The 20,379-nt window shown below is 43.2% G+C and overlaps 1 protein-coding gene across 2 annotated transcripts; it reads right to left on the bottom strand.

Moving 5' to 3' along the window:
* Window positions 1-7,624: 7,624 nt before the first annotated feature.
* On the bottom strand, window positions 7,625-20,236 carry LOC102514714 (butyrophilin subfamily 2 member A2). Of its 2 annotated transcripts, none has more exons than XM_006182225.3 (8): window positions 20,009-20,236; window positions 19,395-19,515; window positions 17,746-18,093; window positions 13,125-13,406; window positions 11,549-11,770; window positions 10,827-10,847; window positions 10,699-10,725; window positions 7,625-9,221 (listed from the first exon to the last, which is right to left on the bottom strand). In XM_006182225.3, the coding sequence occupies exons 2-8, from the start codon at window positions 19,477-19,479 to the stop codon at window positions 8,599-8,601; spliced, it is 1,608 nt and encodes a 535-aa protein (XP_006182287.1). In that variant the 5' UTR covers window positions 19,480-19,515; window positions 20,009-20,236; the 3' UTR covers window positions 7,625-8,598. The 2 variants fall into 2 exon arrangements, with proteins under 2 accessions (XP_006182287.1, XP_032319252.1); XM_032463361.1 differs by lacking the exon at window positions 20,009-20,236 and adding an exon at window positions 19,660-19,968.
* Between the last annotated feature and the right edge of the window lie 143 nt (window positions 20,237-20,379).

The following is a 20,379-nucleotide window of genomic DNA, read 5'->3' as shown; positions in this document are numbered from 1 at the left end:
TGGAACTGAGAACTACTCAGTTCAGAATTGTCACCAAGGGATGAGAAAACAGAAGGATTTATCCCCAGTCCAGTCCTTCATTGGCTGAGGCTCTTCTAGATGAACACCAATAGGAAGTGTATGCAGGCAACCACGGGGTAGGAGGGTGGGAATGAGGGGAGTCAGGGATCGGGAGAGAGAGAAGACAGAGTCATTGAACGTGAGAGGTTCAGAAGGCATCTCTTTTTCTCCAAAGAAATGAAACACCATGGTAGGGACTGTCAGATGTCCTCAGGAGAAGACATTTTTCAGCCTGCCACCTGGTCTCCACTCCTAGCCTCCAGTCCCTACCATGCCCTCCCCCCACCCCACCCCCATACCAACTTATTTCCCAATTATCAGCTACAGATTAGTGTGCCTTCAACTTTCTTGGGGAAGGAGAAATGGGTTAGTTAATTTTATGGTTACATTGCAAGAGATCTGTATGTCTCCTAAGGAGAATGCTGAGGCAATTTACCACCATCTCTCTTCTCTTCATCCTTGTCTGTGAAATGATGTCAGTAGTTTTCATTTTGTGTTTCCTGAGGCTTTGAATCCCTGGGAGATAGGAGTTCAGAGTCCCAGAGAAATGAAAAGCCATTGACCTATATGCAACTGTACTTTTTTTCATTCTGTAGTAACAGAGAGGTTTTATAAGAGATGCAAATTCCTGTTTATAGAACAATGCGGAGAACCCCAGAATTCTCCAAGCTCTTTTATGAGTTTCTTTGGAAAATAAATGGAACTAAACCAGTTAAGATTTGAGTTAAAGATGTGGGGAGGAGGATGGAATGTGTGCATGAAACACACAATGGAGTGACTGTTCTCTTCTGTGAATACTTGATTACGGAAACATTATCAATAAATTATGAACAAGGAATACTTCTTGTTACAATTTTTGTTCTGAGAAATCAGTAGGAAGTTCCTCTTGGCTTGAGATACTAAGAGATGTTGCTGTATCCAGGGAACTGAAAGTCTAGGGCCAAATTTGGGGTGGATGGGAGTGAGTACCAGAGACTGATAATGGGCTTCTGACTTGCCTGTGACCACATCGAAGGCCACCAGCCAAAGCCCACCTGTTGTTGAACCAAGCTGGATTTGTTGGTCTTTGTTATAGCAGCGTGATTCACTCACCATGGGTGGTTGGGAGGTGGGAGGGTGCTTATAATAAGTGTGAGGAACTTACAGGATTTAGGCTTGTGTTGGGTGATTTGGGGGAGGTCTAAAGAAGGAAGAGTTTGCTCTGGATGGGTGCCATCAGAAAGCAGGGGACCATTATATGATTGAATATTTCAGCAATTTTTATTAGGAAATGGAGGAACAGAGTGGGCTAAAATTGTAATTGGTAAAGAAGCTACTGCAGTAGCTGAGAGAGGGAGGTGTATGGTCATTTTTGTGGTTTGCATGGTAGTGTTTGGTCTGTGTGCTGACGTGATCACAGAGTGGATTTGTTTTTGTCTCTATTACAATCACAGAATGGCCTTATCTGATGTTGGTGTCTGTGAAATGTTTAAGTAAAGAATATCACAGCCACTGGCAGGCTTGTTCTTTGTCAATCAGAGCCTACTTTTTCCTTCAGATCTAAAGGTATTTGGGGTTTTATAACCTTTAAAGTCCCCTCCAACTTTAAAAAATCTAGAATCATATTAGGATGACTCTTGACTGGAAGTCATCGTAAAGGGCATGGGATCCAAGCACATGTCTAAGGTTTAAATCCCACAAGGCGCAGACACTCCTGATGAGCAGCCTGACATAGTATAACTTACCAGGAATCAAACTCATCCCCTCTCTCTGTTTCCCCAACCCCCAATTCATTTCCAAAATAAAAATTTTGCCCAAAGGGGGAAGTCTGAGGCATGTTACAACCACTGAGCAGAGAATCGGTCTTAGATGAAAGGGAGGTAAAACAAAATGCCACAGAAAGTTTAGGTGATGAAAGGTGGCAGATTATGCCACTCCCAAACATGACACTTTGTCATAAAAATTATTTTGAACTGAAAGCAATTTAAGAAGCAGCATTTGTTAGCCCAGAGAGGCACCAGAGGAATCTGCAAACAGACCTTGCTCTATTAGTTTCCTACCATATAGTTACCTTCCCACAGTTTGCTGCCCTTGGAAGCCTAAAACTACTTTTCTTTGTCCTGTCATTTCTTTGCAAATTTACTGTTGTCTGTTGAAGGTGCTATATAAGCCAAAGTTTAAAACCACTGCTTTGAATTATTCTTCATTTAAGGTTTCTCCCACATGATGTGCACTGTTAGTAAGCTATTTGTTTTTTCTTGTTAATCTGCCTTTTTGTTAAAGAGTCCCAGCTGAAAACCTAAGATGGCAAGAGGTAAAGTTTTGCCTTCTTTACAATGAGAAACTCCCAGGAACTGTCATAAGAAGAAACTGATCTGATCATTCCTCTAGTCTTAGGAGGATAGGAGACAAGCGGAACAGTTGCCCCAGTCAATCATAGTCCTGTCATGAGAAGCTGAGCTGCTTAGCTACTGCAGCTTGAAGTAGAAAAGCTCAGCTGGGCCCAGGACTAGATCAGCCACAATCAGCTGACACCCCAACAAACGAACAATAATAAATAATTGTTATTTTAAGCCAGTAAGTCTTAGGGTGATTTGTTAACCAGCAATAACTACCCAGTGTAGAAACTGGCTCCTAGAAATGCAGTGCTATCATATTAAAACACAACTCTCTAGTGGGGAAGGGGGGCAATATAGTGGTAAGTGAGTAAGAAGAACAAACTATTAAGTATAAAATAAGCTACAAAGATATATTGTACAACACAGGGAATATAGCCAATATTTTATAATAACTATAAATGGAGTATAACATTTAAAACCTGTGAATATCTATATTGTACACCTGTAACTTATATAGTATTGTATAGCAACTATACTTCAATAAAAATAAATAAATAAAAAACCACCCTCTGAGGTTCCCTGCTGGGTATGAAAATTAAACTGACAAAGACAGGAGAAAAGCATGCAAGTTTTGTTGAATTTCTGCATGTACATGAGAGCCCTCACAAGAGAGTAAAGACACAAAGAAATGACCACAGCAGGAAGCTAGGAAGCTTTACTACATTTTAGGCGAAGGAACAATACATTTGGGAAAAATGGACAAGATGAAGGGGCTTGGGTTAAGGGTAGTAAATGGTGAAGAAGTAACGAGGTTTGTTTATTCAGCCATCTCTCTGGTGATAAGGAGGTCTCCCTATCGCCTGATACAGGAAGGGTACATTCCATATGGGATATTTATTTCCTACTTTCAGGGAAAATAGGTGAGAAGGGGGAGGTCGCAGTGACCTTCCTTCTTCTGTAGTTTTCTCAAATTCCTTCATCTTGAGATATTAAATATGCCAAGGTGCCATGTTTTGGATTAGCGTACCCAACACCAGCTTCTAGAGGCTACGCATTTCTCCAACTTCAAGTCCAGTAGCATAGTATCTTCCAATCTTTCTATCTCTAACCTCTACTTCTGTTGTTGTGTCTCCTCTGACTCTAACCCTCCTGCTTTTCATTTATAAAGCCCCCTATGGTTTCACTGGGTCTACCTAGATAATCCAGGATGCCCTGTCCAGCTCAGCATCCTTAGCTTGGTCACACCCACAAAGTCCTTTTTGCCATGTAATGTACCACAGTCATAAGTGTAACGGCTTAGGATATTGACTTTTTAGGGGGATTACTAGCCTGTCTGCCACAGATGCCAAAATTCATGGCTGAAAATTTGAGGAGTAACAGGATATTTACATAACCTCAAATATCCACCCCCCACAAAAAATATACTAATTGCAAAGGGTAAAACAGTAACTTTATGGTGGAGAACATGTGGCAGACACCAACTTAGCCAAGTGACCCAAGTTATAATGGCCAGTAGTGGGGCTAATTAACAGAATGTATCTCTTTATATGAGGTCCTGAGAAGAACATCATTTCTGAGTAATTCCTGCCCCAAACAAATAATCTGAATGAAATCATGAAGAAACATCAGACAAACCCAAACTGAGGAACGTTCAACAAAATAAGTGGCCAGTACTCTTCAAAAATGGTAATGTGAAATATAAAGAAAGACTTAAGATTTCTTTATTTAGTTCTGACTAAAGAGAAAGGAAAACTGAAAGCAATGCATGACCTTAGGTATTCTCTTAATATAAAGGGTATTATTGGAACAATTCACAAAATCTGAATAAGGTATATAGCATAGATAGTCATATAATTACATATTTCCAAATCTGTCCAATTCACTCCACCTCCATTAACATTACCATAAGTCCAAACCTGGACTCTTGCCTGATCTACTGAAATGGTTTCCTAAGTGATCTTCCTTCTACTCTTGCCCTGAAGAATTCATTCTCTGTAGAGCATTCAGAGTAATCTGTTTTAAAAGGCGATCATTATGTTACTTCCTTGTTTAAAATCATACAATGGCTTCCCATTCTACTTAGAAAAAAACACAAGCATCCACCCTGATTTGGCTCTCCCTATTTCTCTGGCCTGCCCACTCTTTCTCCTACCATCCTTTGGCTGCTCTGACCTTTTTGTTCTGGTACTATCCCAAACCCACTTGCGCCCTAGTTCTTTGCCCTTGATGTTCTTTCTCAAACTGTGTAGTAAGAGATCTGGTTTTTGTCCAGGCTCCTGGAAAATCACCTAAACTCTTGGAGTTTCCTGAGTGTTAAGAGTGTTATTCTCAGTGGACTGCATCTGATAGTTTATTCTAAGGAAAGGACACATGGTGAGTCACCAAGCCAGAAAGTCCAATCATGTAAATAGGGGGTTGGGTCTTTGAGCTCTGTGATGTCAGCTTGACTCAGGAAGAGAGGGGCTGGAGACTGAGTTCAATCACTTGATGGTCAGTGATTCACTCAACCAAGCCTACATAGTGAAGCCTCAATAGCAAGTATGGACATCGAAGCTTGGATGTGTTTCCTAGGTTGGCACTACTCCAAGCATCCCACCCATCCTATTCACTGTTAGTGTCCTCAGTGCCTAGCACATTGCTTGGCTCATGACCAACAGTCAATGATTGTTGGATGGATGTAAGAAGAAGCTGCAGGTGTCTTGATTCATACTCACAAGAGACTGCTCAGATATAAATGTTAGCTTATTTACTGACAATGGTACATGCACCTTATCTGTGTTAGATTACTTATGCCTCTATCTGGATACTAGAGTCCTCTAAGTTTACTTAGTAACTGTAATTGGAAGGTCTGGGATAATTATACATGTACCTTGTGCCTTATGGTATAAAAGGGTTGGTTTGGGGCCAAGCATGGTCGGGGCTGGGAAGAAAATGAAAGGATCCTGTGAACTGGCCTCGCAGGAATGTGCATGACTATTCCCTGTCAGGCCTGTGCAACTGGTTATGTGATTAAAGCAAGCTCTTCCTGCGTCCAGGGATATGTAAGTTTTGCTTTACCTAAAGTTGGGAAAACTTCTAATTATGGTAGGATGTGCCAAGAAGACCTAACTTCCAATCTCCCCACCCCCATCTCCCTCCTTGGCCCAGCCTAGTCTCTCCCACACAGGGATCAAAAGGCACGATTAACCATCAAGGAAACTATTGCCCAATAACCACTGGTGGTAATTCCCAACCCATTTGACGTAAAAGATGAACCAAGTGTCTCTCTCTTTAACCCAGGGTGCCAAAAAATTTGAAAACCTTCCACTAGAAGGTCTTGATGCAGAATTTTCCCCCTCCTCCTCTTGGGGTTGATCTAAGCCACAGTCAAAGCCAAGAGAGCAGATGGGATCACAGACACTGTGGCCCTCAGCTACTGAGGGGGCTGGGATCGCTACACTAGGCCTGAGCAGTGACACCAAAAAGGAGAAGAGTCCCAGGGGGCCGTTCCCCTTTTCTCCATACTCTACTCCACCTCACTCCCAGCCCCCAAACCCAGGAAAAGGGAAATTCTAGAAAACTAAATTCTCCATGCTGTTAAAAATGAATAATCCTTCTGGGAAGAGGAAATGAAAAAATAACACTTGGGCGACTCCAGTCATTTGAACTTTGGTTTCTAGTAAGACTCTGCTCCTGTTTGATTCTCAGCACTTGGATATGAGGCCCCAGATGGTCTGCTTTCTACTTAGGCTTCCTACCTGTCCCATTCTCAGTCTTTGCTCTGACTGTAGGGCTTTATGTTCCTTTAAAGAGTTAGTCTATTTCTGCTCTGGGGCTTGTGTGCACAATGTTCCCGCTTTTTGGCACCTATTCCACCAGCTTCCATGAGGCTGTTTCTTAGTCCTCAAGTCTCAGAAAAACTGTCACTTCCTCCAGAAAGCCCTCCCTAACTTTGCCATCTAAAGGAGCCCACCTAAGTCCCCACCCATTCGTCTCCATAACATCACCCTGCTTATTACATGGTTGACACATTAAAGGTGCTAAGTTTATTGAGAGTGAATGAATAAGAAAAGATATGAATAAAAGACAGAAGAAAGTAGAGCCAAGTTTTATACTATTTTATACGACTAGTAGAGCTTTAGGTTCATGCTTAGTTTCAATAAATACTTAAAATATTTGAATTTTATGTTTAGAAGGCACCTTAAAGATGAGGCATGATTTATCAAAAAACAGTATGAATGAAAACTATTCAAACAAAAAAAGTATCACTTTAACTTGCTAGACCTCATTATTTCACTGTGAAATGGGGATAAATCTACTTGCTATAAAAAAGCAAGGACACTGCATAAGTGAAAGTGTTTTGTAAACTCTAATGAAAAAATATCAGGGCCAGGGGAGGGTATATAGCTCAGTGGTAGAGTGTGTGCTTAGCATGCATGAGGTCCTGGGGTCAATCCCCAGTATCGCCATTAAAAAAAAAAAAAATCCAACATATCTGAAAAAAGAAAAATAAATAAATAAATAAGTAAACCTAATTACCCCCAAAACAAAACCAAAATACCGTAAAGAACAATAAGAAAAAACTGAAAAACAAGCAAATGACAAAAGATATGCAGACGCACTCAGAGCCTCCTTTTACGGCATTCTGAAACACTAAAAAGCTGCAACTTGCTTAAGATTAATGTAGGCAGTTATTGGTTGCACTTGCTTCTGACATGCAGTCTGGGGATTTTAGTTAAAGTTGTTCCAAAAATAAAAACAGCACATGCACATACACATTAATAACCCAGTCTTCCATCTCAACAAATCACCTATTTCAATGTTCCTAATTTTTTCCAGAACATGTCCATTGGTAACTGCAGGAATACAACTTTGCGCTTCTTAAATACCTTTGTTATTTTGCAGCCAAGTTTTACAGTTGGGTGGCTGTATTCTGTAAAGTCAAAAATACTACCATTTAAGCTATCATTTTAGATACCTGACTCAATTCCGGGATCCTCTATCCTGGTTCTCAAAACATGTTTTGCAGCTTTCTCAGGATGGAGGTCCCTATTACACTTTCAAGGAGTCTGCAAAGCTCAGACTATTCCAGAATAATAACACTAAGACATTATTTGCCATTTTTGCTCTCCTTCTCTTACAGTGAAGTTATCTAGAGCCTACATGACCTGTGATACCCCAACACTGATTCAGGGGCAGATGTGGGGATCTAGCCACCTTCTAGAAGCCAGGCATTAGATTCGCAAAAACATTAAAGAATACCACACTTCTCAATAAAATTTATTTTGCATCGGAAACAGCAGTTTTTATTTTCATAAAACATGTTTCTATATTAACTTATAATTGGCTTTTTACCATATTAATATAAATAAATACATTAAAAAATTTTCTCAGCTTCAATTTCTAATGTTACAACTATTGATAGATATAACCCAAATGAGCAAAAGCTCTTTAGGGTCCTCAATCATTTTTAAATGTCTAAAGGCATCCTGAGGCCAAAAAGCTGGAAAGCACTGCTCTTCCCATTGACCTGAACCTTGAGATCCACTTGGTCCGATGGTGACCTGCTCAGCTGGGACCTTACACCTTAGCCCATGCTCAATAACTAAGTACTGACTCCTTGTTTATTGTAGGGACACCTGAGCCAGACCAGGTGTGGCACCAGATGTGCCCTTGTCCTTCATTCCTCCCGTCCCAGTCTAGGCCTGGGGAGCTTTACTGTGGGATCTGGAAATCTTGATGGTGGCTTGGAAGTGGATCATCACCTCCTGGGACCCCTTTGCTGTAATGGTGGGGCTTAAATACATCCATAGCCTTGGCCCACCTCTCTGGTCTCACTTCCTCTATCTCTGACCTCCATTTGTGGTCTCCCCCTCCCTTCTTACATCCTAGTGCATCCTCTTGCCCTTGCCCCAAATCCTAGTCTCTGATGTCAACTCCAGTATCAGGCTGAAAGCTTCGCTCCGATGTTAAAGCAGCCGGTTTTCTGCCTGTCATTTTCTCACACTTTCTTCTTGGTTGGAAGCTATGTGGCATCACTAGTGTCCGAGACTGGCCCCTGCCCCATGGTTACATGCAACTGAACAAAAGCAACAGCCTAATGAGGGAGAGATGGGGCTGGGGCTTGAAGGGTGTCAGGGGACCTCTGGAGGAAATTCTCTTCTGTGACCAGAGGAAGGAGGGTGGTTTTCCTCCCCGGGGGTGGTGCTGTGCTGTGGTAGTAGCGGTGGCTTGGGCTTCTCTACTTGGCTCTGAGACCAGGGAACTGGTCCTGGAGGCTGTGGTGGGTCTCTGCCCTGTGAAGGACCAAGCCGCCCTCGGGCACTGTGACCCCCTGGGCCCCTATAAACGCTGGACAGATAAAGAGGGGGCTGTCATCAGACCCCAGCCTGAAGAAGGGCCTCAGGGCCCCAGAGAAGGGTGAACGGGGACATGTGTAGATGTGCGATCTGTCCCTCATGTTATAGAAGGACACATCTCCAGATTCGTAGTCCAGGAAGATGCCCACCCGGTGAAGGCGCTCTTTCAGGGGGAGAATCTTCTCACGGGAGGACAGGGCCCGGTACTGGGTCCCAAACATCTCCAGGGTCCAGAAGCCATTCTGAGGAACCAGCAAGGCCTCCCCTTTCCTTTCAACACTGTCTCTACAAACCCCCACAGCCCACACCATCACGTTTTCAACCTCCACCTCCCAGTAATGCCTCCCTGAGGAGAAGCTCTCTAGGCCCAGGACACAAGGCTGACAATCAAATCTCTCCGGGTTGTCAGGTATGCTCTGCCTGGAGGGGCCCCGTCTCACACTTCTCCGGTCCTCTGACAGGAAGAGTTCGGGATGAGCAGTGTCTGGATCCAGGACCACATCAGCTGCAGAGGAAGTCGCAGGTTTAGGTCTATGATCTCAAGAGATGGTGAGATTTCTGGTCCCCAGAGAGATCCCCCAAAGCTGGTGGGAGCTCCCCTAGGTAACAATCTTTTCTATGAAGGCCCTTGATCTCAGATCCCAGGCAGCTCATAGACAGAATGACTGAGGCTGCACTTCCATGTCTTGAGTGGAAGGAACATTGCCCAAGTAGAGGGTAACTGGGGCTCTAAGAAATATAGAAAGTTTAGCAAATGAGCTGATATTAATGGCTCCCACTTTCTCTCAACATGCTCAGATCTGTCCCCTTCTCTATTCAAGATACATGATCCCTGGGACTCTAGTTAGAAACTTCCCCATTTGGATTAAACCAGCAAAGAGGCCCTATCCTGTCCCCCTCTCCCAATTAAGCCATGCAAGGCCAATTCCTCCCTACAAAGATAAAGGCAATAAGGGGCCCTTTACTGATCCTCTGTGTTCTACTAGTTTAACCAGGTGACAACTGATTCAAATGACTAACAAGGGCCCCCTTTCATAGGGTTAGACAGAAGGATAATGTCCCCCAAAGTAACCTGCTACCTGAGAGGTGTGTATGGTAAAAGGTAGGGGGAACCATAACCACCCAGTTTTGCTTTCCTAACGTGGGTCTGAGGTCTACAGCTACGCTTCAGACCCCTGTCATTCTGCAGACCTCTCCCATCTGCGGTTACCATCACTTAGTCAGTCTACATCTGACAAAATCATTGTGTTAAAATGATTTGCTTCTTTCTCCAAGTTGACATGTCTGATTGTGATAAGTTTGCAATTCAAAAGAGGGAAGAGGAGAGGTCTAAGTGCCGTGGAATCTAGCAAAGCCTGGATTCTTTGATGCTTTTCCATTAAAGGTGTCAAATCATAAGATGCACAGTGCTCGTTAGGACTGGGCAATCAGACACTGTGCTCTTCCCACTTGTCCAGATCCCCTCCCCTGACAGGCTCTACACGGAGTGTCAGTGTTCTCTTGGAGCAGGAAGGCATTTCTGGTACCTATTTGTACACCCCTGAGACAGGCCTGGGAAGTTTACTGCCTTTGCCACACATGGCTCTCCCACTGTGAGTCTATACCATCTCCCAGGTTATAAATAGCTAAGCTGGTATTGTCTTCTTTCAAATTAATCCAGGCTCCAATGAGCAACAACTACCAAAATGTAACCTTTTGGGAGGTTCACTCTGTGTGGTAGACCTTTGGTAATCACAGATGAAATTATTCTAAAATAGAAAGGACAGTGGAAAATTAGTGATAGAGTTGATTAAAAGCTGCTGGGACTCCCTGACAGCAGGGGTAGGATACAGCATTTGGTGGGATACTGCTTATGAACCGATCCCAGGCCCCTGCTCCCCCTAGAAAGCCTTGGGCCCCCTTGTTCATCTCCTCTAATGTGTCCTGCTGAGGGGCTAGTGGGGAGAAAGCTTGGGGTCCGGGGGAAGGTCAGAGGTGCTCACCCGCATGTAAGAGGGTTCTTCTCCATCCTGCAACGGGATAGGCAGAGAGGTGAGATTATCGTGAGATAACAGCTAACCCAGCAGAATACAAATCATGCATGGAGTAGTTCAGGAAATGCTAAACTTACGCAATTCTTCTTGAAGTTGCTCTGAAAAAGAAACAGAAACAGAAACAAATGAATGTCCTCAATAGAAGAACTAAGACAATTTGAGTTTGTCTTAAACGATGAATGCTGGCCTTTTCTGGGAACCCCACCAGCCCCCTCCCCTGCTGCCTAGGAAACTGTCAAGATACCAGAAATAATATCTGATCAGGGGACTGGATATTATCAGTACTTTATAAATGTTAGCCACTATATATAAAAATAGATTTAAAAAAAAGTGGTAGATTGTTGAACGAAAGCAAACCTAAAATTTCTTCTGTATAGCACAGGGAACTATGTTCAATATCTTGTAATAATCTTTAATGAAAAAGAATATGAAAACGAATATATGTATGTATATGCATGATTGGGACATTGTGCTGTACACCAGGAATTGACACTTTGTAACTGACTGTACTTCAATAAAAAACTGAATTAAATTAAAATAATAAAACATTGCATTATAGCCATAAAAAAATCTACTGCTATAGGTAGCAGGTGAACGGATGCAATATTTGCAGAATGGAAGAAAGCGGGGTCTGTGGGATTATTACTAGGACAGTGACACTAGGACTGGGATTTATTTCTAGTTCCATAAGCCCTTGCTGCTGCCTTTATTCATGTCCTCTCTCTCTTTCCCAGGCTTCTAGCTGCCCGAGCTGTGTCCTTTGCATGCTGGTGGGTGAACTGTCCTCCTACTCTTTTACCTTTTATTTGACGTTCTTTCTCTTTTTCCACACATTGTTTCCCTAGTTCCTTAAGTGCAGTTTCTTTCTCTTCATTTTCAACCCCTTTTTGCACAGACAGAAACTTTTTTTCCCGCTTGAGTTTCCTGATGAGACAGATGCTCCCAGTGATGAGGAGAAGCAGAAAAGGCAGGATGACAACCAGGCCCACCATCCAGGGAGATGTGCTGGGAATAAAGGATTCTGAAAGGGAGTTAAAAAAAATTCCCATTTAGTGAGAAAAGGGAGCCCCAGGATGAGAGCCTCTCAGGTCCCTGGTCTGGCAGCTTCTCTCTCAGAAATCCCAGCTAGATACAGAGACTTTGGCTCTGCACTGGCTCACCCGACAATGACTGCAGGGGTTGGGGGCCCAGCAAACAAAAAAGCAGAAACACCTGGAGTCGCCCTGAAGCTGCGTTGAATCAGCACAGCCGCCATGTGGTATGAGCCGCCATCCCTCCTTGCCTGGCATATCGCAGTGCCCTGCTCCCTGTTTCTGCCCAGCCCCTCTGCAGTCTGTCCTCAATACAGCAGCCTAAATGAATGGGATCATGTTATTTCTTGGCTCAAAACCCTACAATGTTTCCTTTCTCACTCAGAGGAAAAGCCAAAGTCCATTTACGGCCTACATGGCTTCAGTCTGGACCCATTGCCTCTCTGAATTCATCTCCTACAACCCTCCCTGTACTCAAGCCACTCCAGCCACACCTGCTTCTTGGGAGTCCTTGAGACTGCCAGATAGCTCCTGCCTCAGCCTTTTGCATATGCTGTTCTCGTTACCTCGCTTGCTCAGTCCTCAAACATCTGCCAGGCTCACTCCTCACTTCCCCAACTGCCATCTTTCTGTGAAGCCTTCCCTGACCATCCTATTTACAATTATGACTAACCTAGGCACCTAACCCTCCCGCCTCCCTGCCTCCGTTAATTTTTTCTACAGTACTTATCTCCGTCTGACATAATCCACAGTTTAATGAATTATCTCACTCCTTGTTTTAACTAATGATCATTTCATTGATTGCCTTTGGCCATTCTGGAATGGGAGCCCCATGAGGGAAGGGACCTTCATGTTATTTTGTTTACTGATTTATCTTCGGTTTCTAGAACAGTGCTTTGAACATATGAGTTGCTTGTTAAGTATTTGTTTAATGACTTTATGAATGTCTATAAACAGAGAATCTCTCTCACTGTATCCCTTGGGCAATCTCATGAGCAGGAAGGGACACCACCAGGTGCAAGTAGCCACCCACCCCTATCATTCTCCATCATTTTATTATTGTTCTAAATATTTGAAAATTGCTGCAGGATGAGGACTATAACAGAATAAAAATGATCAGATTTACCCTCACAGAAGAGGCCTCCTACTCAGGTGTTTTGAGACGATTTGATTTTTCCCTTGTGACAGGGGCAGGGGCCTCAGCTCAGCTGCAGCCTCCAGCTCTCCAGGACCCTGGACACTTCTGTCCCACGCCCCTACCTCCCCCTCCCCATGCTAGGCTCCAATCTGTCTGCTGAGGATCCTGCCATCACGAACTGGGCTTCCAGGGAGCAGGGAACTAACCTGGGATGAAAATCACAGTTTCCTTCTCCTGGTTGAGCAGGGTGTTGTTGATGGAGCAGTACACGTTTCTCACAGAGTGGTCTCTGATAATCACAGCCATGGTGACCCTGAAGAGTCCATCTGCGTTCACAGTGTAAGCCTCCTCCAGGGCCGGCATGATCTCACCAGAAGGTTCCCTCCACACTGCACGGGGCTCTGGGTACCACCCTACAGATGTGCACTCCAGCCGGATGCCTCCATCCTCATGGCCCTTCATTTCAATAAGGGGCTTAGAGCCCAGGCCTGGGGAGAGAGACCAGGGCTCAGCTAAAAAGGTAATGGTGTCTTAGGTCAAGTGTCTTAGAAGATCAGCTCTTAGTGATGAGAGCCAGTGCAAGAGGGGAGATAGCAGGAGGCCGGTGTCCAGATGATACATTTTCCATGCACTCCCTTCTGTGAAGGGAGAAAGGAAGGAAGAAAACAGTAAGGAGGAAAGAAAGGAAGAAAACCTTGACTTTGGAGAACACCAGGAGACCATTATGTCCCCAAACTGTAAGATTTCTAAGGGGAGAAAGGATTAAATTGCACTTTTCTTTGTGTTCCACCTACAGACCCCATCACAGGAGCATCTATCTGCCTCCTAATAAATGTTTGTTGATTGATTCATTCACCTAGAGATGTTAATTTTCCCATTCCTGGTATGTCCAGAAATAAGCAGGTTTAGAAGCCCTGGGAGGACTTCTCAGTAACCTTGGCTTCCTGAAGTTCTAGGTTAATACAGTAAGGACAGAAATCTGCCAAGTTGGCAGGATCTTAAATTTTTTGACCTCGAGACACTTTCCCTCCTCCCCTGGTTTGGGGCTTCACATTGCCACAGCAATCTAATACTCATAAGGAGCTGCTGGTTTTTAGGAGAATGGACAGAGCTAGTGTGCAAAGCCAACCTCCACCCCAATTCAGAGATGTTTACCTTCCAGGGGCTCAGTCAATTAGGTAATTTTCTTCTAGTCTCTTAACAATATCCACCTATTAGGTCTCGATGCTCCTGTGATCCTTAAAGTAACACTATCACCTCCTTAATGTCAGCAGAACATCATCAAAAGACCCAAGAATCCAGACTCTTCCTAATTTATTTTATCCTTCAAAGAATCCTCACTAAAAGAGAATACTTGATTTCTGAGAGCTACAAATGCCTGGTCCTAGGAGACTTCTGCCCCCTTAGCCAGGTATCCAGTGACCATCCAAACTTCTTTTAAGTAATCCCTTTGTTAAGCTTAGCCAATAAATTCTATCAAAGATAAAATTAAAGCAGTTACTTAAGTCTTACTGCTTCCTGCTCAATTTGATCTTTCCAGGATTAAAAAAAAAAAACTAGTTGCATAGTGAAAGGCCCACACTGAAACTTTGAACTAGGATAAGATGAAAGAACTCAGCAAGTTGGAAAGAAATTCTACAAAACGTGTTGAGGGGGTTTGATAAAGGCAAGCATGAAACAATAGATTGAAGGACAAAACCAGCCAGCCAATTAACCATATCAAAACACACTAAACACACAATTGTACAACAACTCAATTCAGAGTGTGGCAGGCCAGGCCAGGGTCACGGTTACAGGGGAAGAATGGAAAATACATGCCACACACAAGCCCATGCTGGTCAGCTCTGCAGTGTGGCTGTGAACAGAGTCAGGACACAGGGTGGAGAAACCCTACTTCCATGATATTTTGTATTAATCAAAGTTTTCCTTCTGCGTAAAGATGGGGTCTCCTACCAGTTATATTTGAGATGCACTGGGAAGGTTGTGCTGTCCTCAAAACTCACTTCCACTGGTCTGATGGACTGAAGTGCCATTGATTTTTGTGGTCTTAAAGGCTTTTCCAGTCTTCAAACATGTCTTTTAAAGTATAGTATGGGAGGGTAAATATCTCAGTGGTAGGGCACATGCTTAGCAAGCACGAGGTCCTGGGTTCAATCCCCAGTACCTCCATTAATAAAAAAAAGATAAAGTGTATTACATTGATACTGGACGTGAGGTCATACTTTAAAGCCAGTAAACTCCCAGAAACCTCAGTTTAAATGCCACTTCTATTTTGAAGCCTTGCCAAATTCCCCCTGGCCAAATTCTTACTCATTTTCTTTATGCGGCCACCAGGCTTAGTATATAATTTCCATGTCAGTCACTCTCACTACAACTAATATTGGGGGAAAGGGAAAGAAGGCAAAATTAATATTTATCAAGAGGGATGGAAATGTTAGCTATCTTGATTGTGCCAGTGGTTTCATAGGTGCATATATCTATCAAAACTCATCAAAGTGTCATCTGAAATATGTGTAGTTTACTGTACAGAAATCATACCATAATAAAGGTATTAATACAAACAAACAAAAAACAAACAAATGAACAAATGAAAAGAATGAGATGGGCACATGTTGTAGTTTCCTGGGCAGTCCTAGTTTATTCCAGTGGTTTCTGTGTAATTACTGTCAGTGCCTCCCCTCACTCTCAAAAGTGTACAGTATGAACAATAAACTCTATGTCCCCTATCAGGACCCCGTCTCAGTGCTGTGCTAGACAGGACTTCACTTTGGATCCTCTCAATGAGCCCCAGAGGTGCTCACCCTCTCACTTCATTCTGGTTTTGTTCAATTGCCATCTTTTCAGTGAAGCTTCGCCTGACCATTCTATGTATAATTCCCTTACCTCCATGTTCCTCTTCACTTTTAGTCTCTTCCCTGCTTTTTCTACTGTACTCATCACCATCTGATATAAAATACAGTTTAATTATTTCATTTATTGTTCTCTGCACCCTCCAGAATGTGAGTTCCATGAGGGCAGGGATCTTTATGTAATTTGCTCACTGATTTTTCCTCAGTTTCTAGAACAGTAACTTCAACATTGGAGAAGCTTGTTAAGTATTTATGGAATGAATTTATGAATGTCTGTGATGAGAGGGAGCCCAAGGAGAAATTTTCCCATTCTGATTTTGATATCAGCAATTCATTTTTTTTAACTTCTTCTCTTTACAACTACTTATTAAATACCTACTAGGTGCTAAGCAACTTGCTAGATGTTGGAGACACGTAGTTGTAAATAATTGCTGGTGTTCTCAGGTCCTGATTGGTTCTGATTGTGTTTTGGACTATAATACTTTAAAAGAATGTCTAGTGGGAGGTGGGTGGGTATATTTCAGTGGTAGAGCACATGCTTAGCACGCATGAGGTCTTGAGTTCAAGTCCCAGAACCTTTATTAAAAAAAAAAAAGAATGTCTAGTAACAAAAACCTGAAAGGGTATTTTTTTAGTGCTATCTATAAAAATTTTCAGTTCAACTGGGCACATGGTTAGGCTTGTATTTCCCTCTCCTGTACAGTTAAGAATAACCATGTGACTTGTTTTGGTCAATGAATTGTTAAGTATAAATAACGTGTAGCACCTCCCAGATAGAAGCTTTATGAGCCAGTGGGTGATTTGCTGGGCTCTCTTTCCCTCTGCTAAGGTGAACCACAAAGCTCCAGGGGGTTTTGTATGAAGTAGAGCCCCACCTGATTCATGAAGGATTTGTTGCTTCAGTTAGAAATAGACCTTTGTTGTTTTAACCTACTGAGATTTGAGGGTTGCTTGTTACCAGAGCATGACCTCACTTCCCCTGACTAATGCGTACATCAAAGATGTTTAAAAGCATGGACTGTTAAGAAGCTCATGGGGAAAGGTTAAAAACAAACAGCTCTCAGGTTTAGAATAGAGATAGCTCAGGCATGATGTGAGGCCCACTTACAGCTTGATGGAGCAGATTCACTTAGTCATTCAATAATATTTGTTGAGCATGTATTATGCTCCAGGTTCTGGTCTAGTGATGTAGATACAGCAGAAACAAAATAGAAAATAATTCTTTATGAGGTTTATGTTCTAGTGGAAGAGACATAATAATCAAGACAAATAAATAAAATGCATATTATGTAAGAAGGTGATATGTGCTGAGGAGAAAAGTAGGGAAGCACGGTGAAAAAGGTCAAGGATGGTGTTTGATCTTCACAGTCATGGAAAATGATTTACTTGAAAGAAGAAATGGACTGAAATCACATGTGAGGAACTTCTCTTTAGACTTAATGAAAATGTACAGAGTATCATGTATAACTGGGGAGAGTGTTTATTGGTACAAACACTTAGGAAAACAAATCTGTAGTATCTAATAAGGATGGAGATAAATATTTCTCAGCCCTTCTACTCCTTCTAGTTTCCGCTGGGGATTTTAAGAAGGTGCATTTTGCTGACTGAACTCTATCCCAGCAAAATTCGTATGTTGAAGCTCTAACGTCTAGTACCTTAGAATGTGACTGTATTTGGAAAGAGGGCTTTAAAGAGGTAATTAAGTTAAAATGAGGCTGTTAGAATGGGCCCTAGTGCAATCTGACTGGTGTCCTTATCAGAAGAGGAGATTAGGACATACAGAGAGAGACACCAGGGATGTGCGCCCACAGAGGAAAGGCCACGTGAATACACAGAGGGAAGACCGGGTGGGGACACAGTGAGAAGGTGGCCAGCTGCAAACCAAAGAGAGAGGTCTCGGGAGAAATCAGCCCTGCCGACAGCTTGATCTTGGACTTCCAGCCTCCAGAACTGTGAGAAAATACATGAAATGACACACCTGCCACCATCAGATGCATGATGGCCTCGTCATAGGATCTGCCTTCTTGGAAATAACAGCGGTAGATGCCGTTTTCGTTGGCGGTGACGTTGTGTATGATCAGCACCACTCTCCCCTTGCTGATATCTTTGCTCACAAAGGTTGTTCTTCCCCGGTACTCCTCCATCTGCTCCTCCGTTCTCTCTCGCCGGCCCTTGTACACAAACACTGCAGGGGAAAACTGAGACCGGAACCACCGCACCTCCATGTCCTCAGCGTTTTTCTCAGGTGACAGGTGGCACTGTAACTTGGTGTTCTCTCCCACCATGGCCAGGATTGGATCAGCTGGCCCCAGGACAGTAAACTGGGCTGTTCAACAAAACAGTAGAATCAGGCGAGTGTACCAGCCATCAAACTATCTAAGGCAGGAAAGGAAGTGGATATTTGGGAGTGAAAGACATGTTCTTTCTAAGTCCACAGGGGCTTCTTGGGCTGAGGATTCTGAGGGCCAGTGTGTGTGGCTGGTGGGTAACAACAGATACCTAATAGGGGTATCTATCGAGAGTGCTAATGCTTCATGAACAAAAAATTGAGAAGCATACCCTGATCACCCTCTACTGACTCTGTGCTTACAGAGGTTTTCTTCTATCCCCCAGTCTAGCACCGTGCCTGGAGTATAGCCTAAACTTGAGCTGTCCAATAAGATAGCCACTAGCTAGTCCCCAGCTGAAGTATGCTGTAAATGTAAATATATACAATTTGGAAAATTCAGAATAAAAACATGTGAAATATTTTATCATTAATATTTTATATTAATTAAACATTTAAATAATACTACTTTGGTTATTTAGAATTAAACACAATATACTGTTATAAAAAAGAATGAAATAATGCCATTTGCAGCAACATGGATGGTGCTAGAGATTATCATATTAAGTGAAGTAAGTCAGACAGAGAAAAACAAATATCATACGATATCACTTGTATGTGGAAGCTAAAATAAAGTGATACAAATCTTACAAACCAAAAATAGACTCACAGACATAGAAAACAAACTATGGTTATCAAAGGTGAAAGGGTGGAAGAGGAATAAATTAGGAGTTTGGGATTAAAAGATACATATGACTATACTGACTATACATAAAAGAGAAACAACAAGGACCTACTATATAGCACAGGGAACTCTATTCAATTTTTTGTAATAACGTACAACGGAAAAGAATCCGAAAAAAATGTATGCATATGTATAACTGAATTGCTTTGCTGTACACCTGAAACTAACATTGTAAATCAACTACACTTCAATAAAAGATGAAATTAAAAAAATATATATATATACTGTTAAAATTTATCTCACCTGTTTCTTTTTTAAAAGTACCTCGTGCTTGTTAAGGGGATGTTCCACCACTAAGCTATATCCCCAACCTCCTCTTTACTCTTTTAAAAGTAGCTACTAAGAATTGTTAAGTTCTATAGATGGCTCGCCTTTGTGGCTCTGGTTGGATTCCTACTGGAGTGCGCCAGGATAGGGATAAATTCCATGAACGTGTGCAGAATGGAAGGGTGAGTGAACACAACCGCAGCCGTTCTTCATGCTTCCTCTTTGCAGACTGAAGTGTTGGATTTTCCTTTCTGAGAAACTGCTAAATGCTAGTGGCATGCACTCCTACCTGAGACTGGTGCCAGCAAGCTGAGCAGGTGGAAGAAGAGAAGGGAGCTTGGCAGGGAGAAATGCAGAGAGGCAGCTGGCTCCATAAGATGAGTCACCCGGGAGAGGCAGGGACCAAAGGCCTAGGGAGACGTGGAGAATCAGCCAGGGAGATTGGCACCACAGTTCTGATCTAGGTCACAGTTTCCTGTAACTCTTGTTGTTATCATCAGCACCCCAGCTTCTGTCTTGGGCAGCCCCCTGCCTCTCCCAGTGCAGGTATCTACCGGTAGATTGATTCACTAAACATTCCATGGAGTAAGCCAACAATACAACGATCGGGAAGGCAGTTTTCCGCCTTCCTCAGCTCACTTCTCCGGCCAGAGTTGAGTTTCTTCAGATGTCATTTGATATTCTTCCATGTCCTCCCTGCTTTGCCTTCCTCCTACCCGCGGATCAGGCTTGACCCCGGGTCAAGCCAGTGGTGGAGAGCCATCCGCCCGCCCCAGCCCCGGAAGTATCCCCTCGGGCGGACCCCTCCTTTCGCCTCATCAGGTTCTGTTCCTCCCGCCTACCGCGCCCACACCCCCAACCCCCATCTCACCCCAGCGGTAGCAGGTCCCCTCCCTTTCTTACCTTGTAGAACTAACTTCCTGCGTTTTCTTCTCTTCTCTGACGCTCAGATGATGATTTTCCGGTCGTTCCTCTTCCTCTAAACCCGCCCGTGGGCACAGTCACAACCACACCAGACCGTCCCAAAGCGGAGAAAAAACTTTTCTTCGCCCCCGGGTTAGTCGCGGCGTGGGGGCTGCTGGACCTGGGACCCGGCCCACTCGCTGATCACAAAGTCGCAAGATTTCCAATGAATGATTTAGAGCCAGCTATGTATGGGTCAGCCAGCCAATGGCATCCCTGAGCTACTTTCTCACCAGTTACTGGGTAGAGTACACAGAAACGGTTTAGAAATTAAAATCGCACAGCTGTGCAGAGACTTTTTAAAAAAGATT

The sequence above is a fragment of the Camelus ferus genome, chromosome 20 (assembly GCF_009834535.1).
Source record: "Camelus ferus isolate YT-003-E chromosome 20, BCGSAC_Cfer_1.0, whole genome shotgun sequence".
Classification (NCBI taxonomy): Eukaryota; Metazoa; Chordata; class Mammalia; order Artiodactyla; family Camelidae; genus Camelus; species Camelus ferus.
The sequence above is the reverse complement of the archived record's forward strand: the minus strand, read 5'-3'. Positions and strand labels throughout refer to the sequence as shown.

Coding starts and splice junctions, on each gene's coding strand:
- LOC102514714 (XM_006182225.3), bottom strand. CDS start 19,479: ATGGAGCCAGCTGCCTCTCTGCATTTCTCCCTGCCAAGCTCCCTTCTC. Junction 10,848..11,548: donor GAAAGAACGTCAAATAAAAG/GTAAAAGAGTAG, acceptor TTTCTTTTTCAG/AGCAACTTCAAGAAGAATTG. Junction 9,222..10,698: donor AAGAACCCTCTTACATGCGG/GTGAGCACCTCT, acceptor CTTCCTCTGCAG/CTGATGTGGTCCTGGATCCA.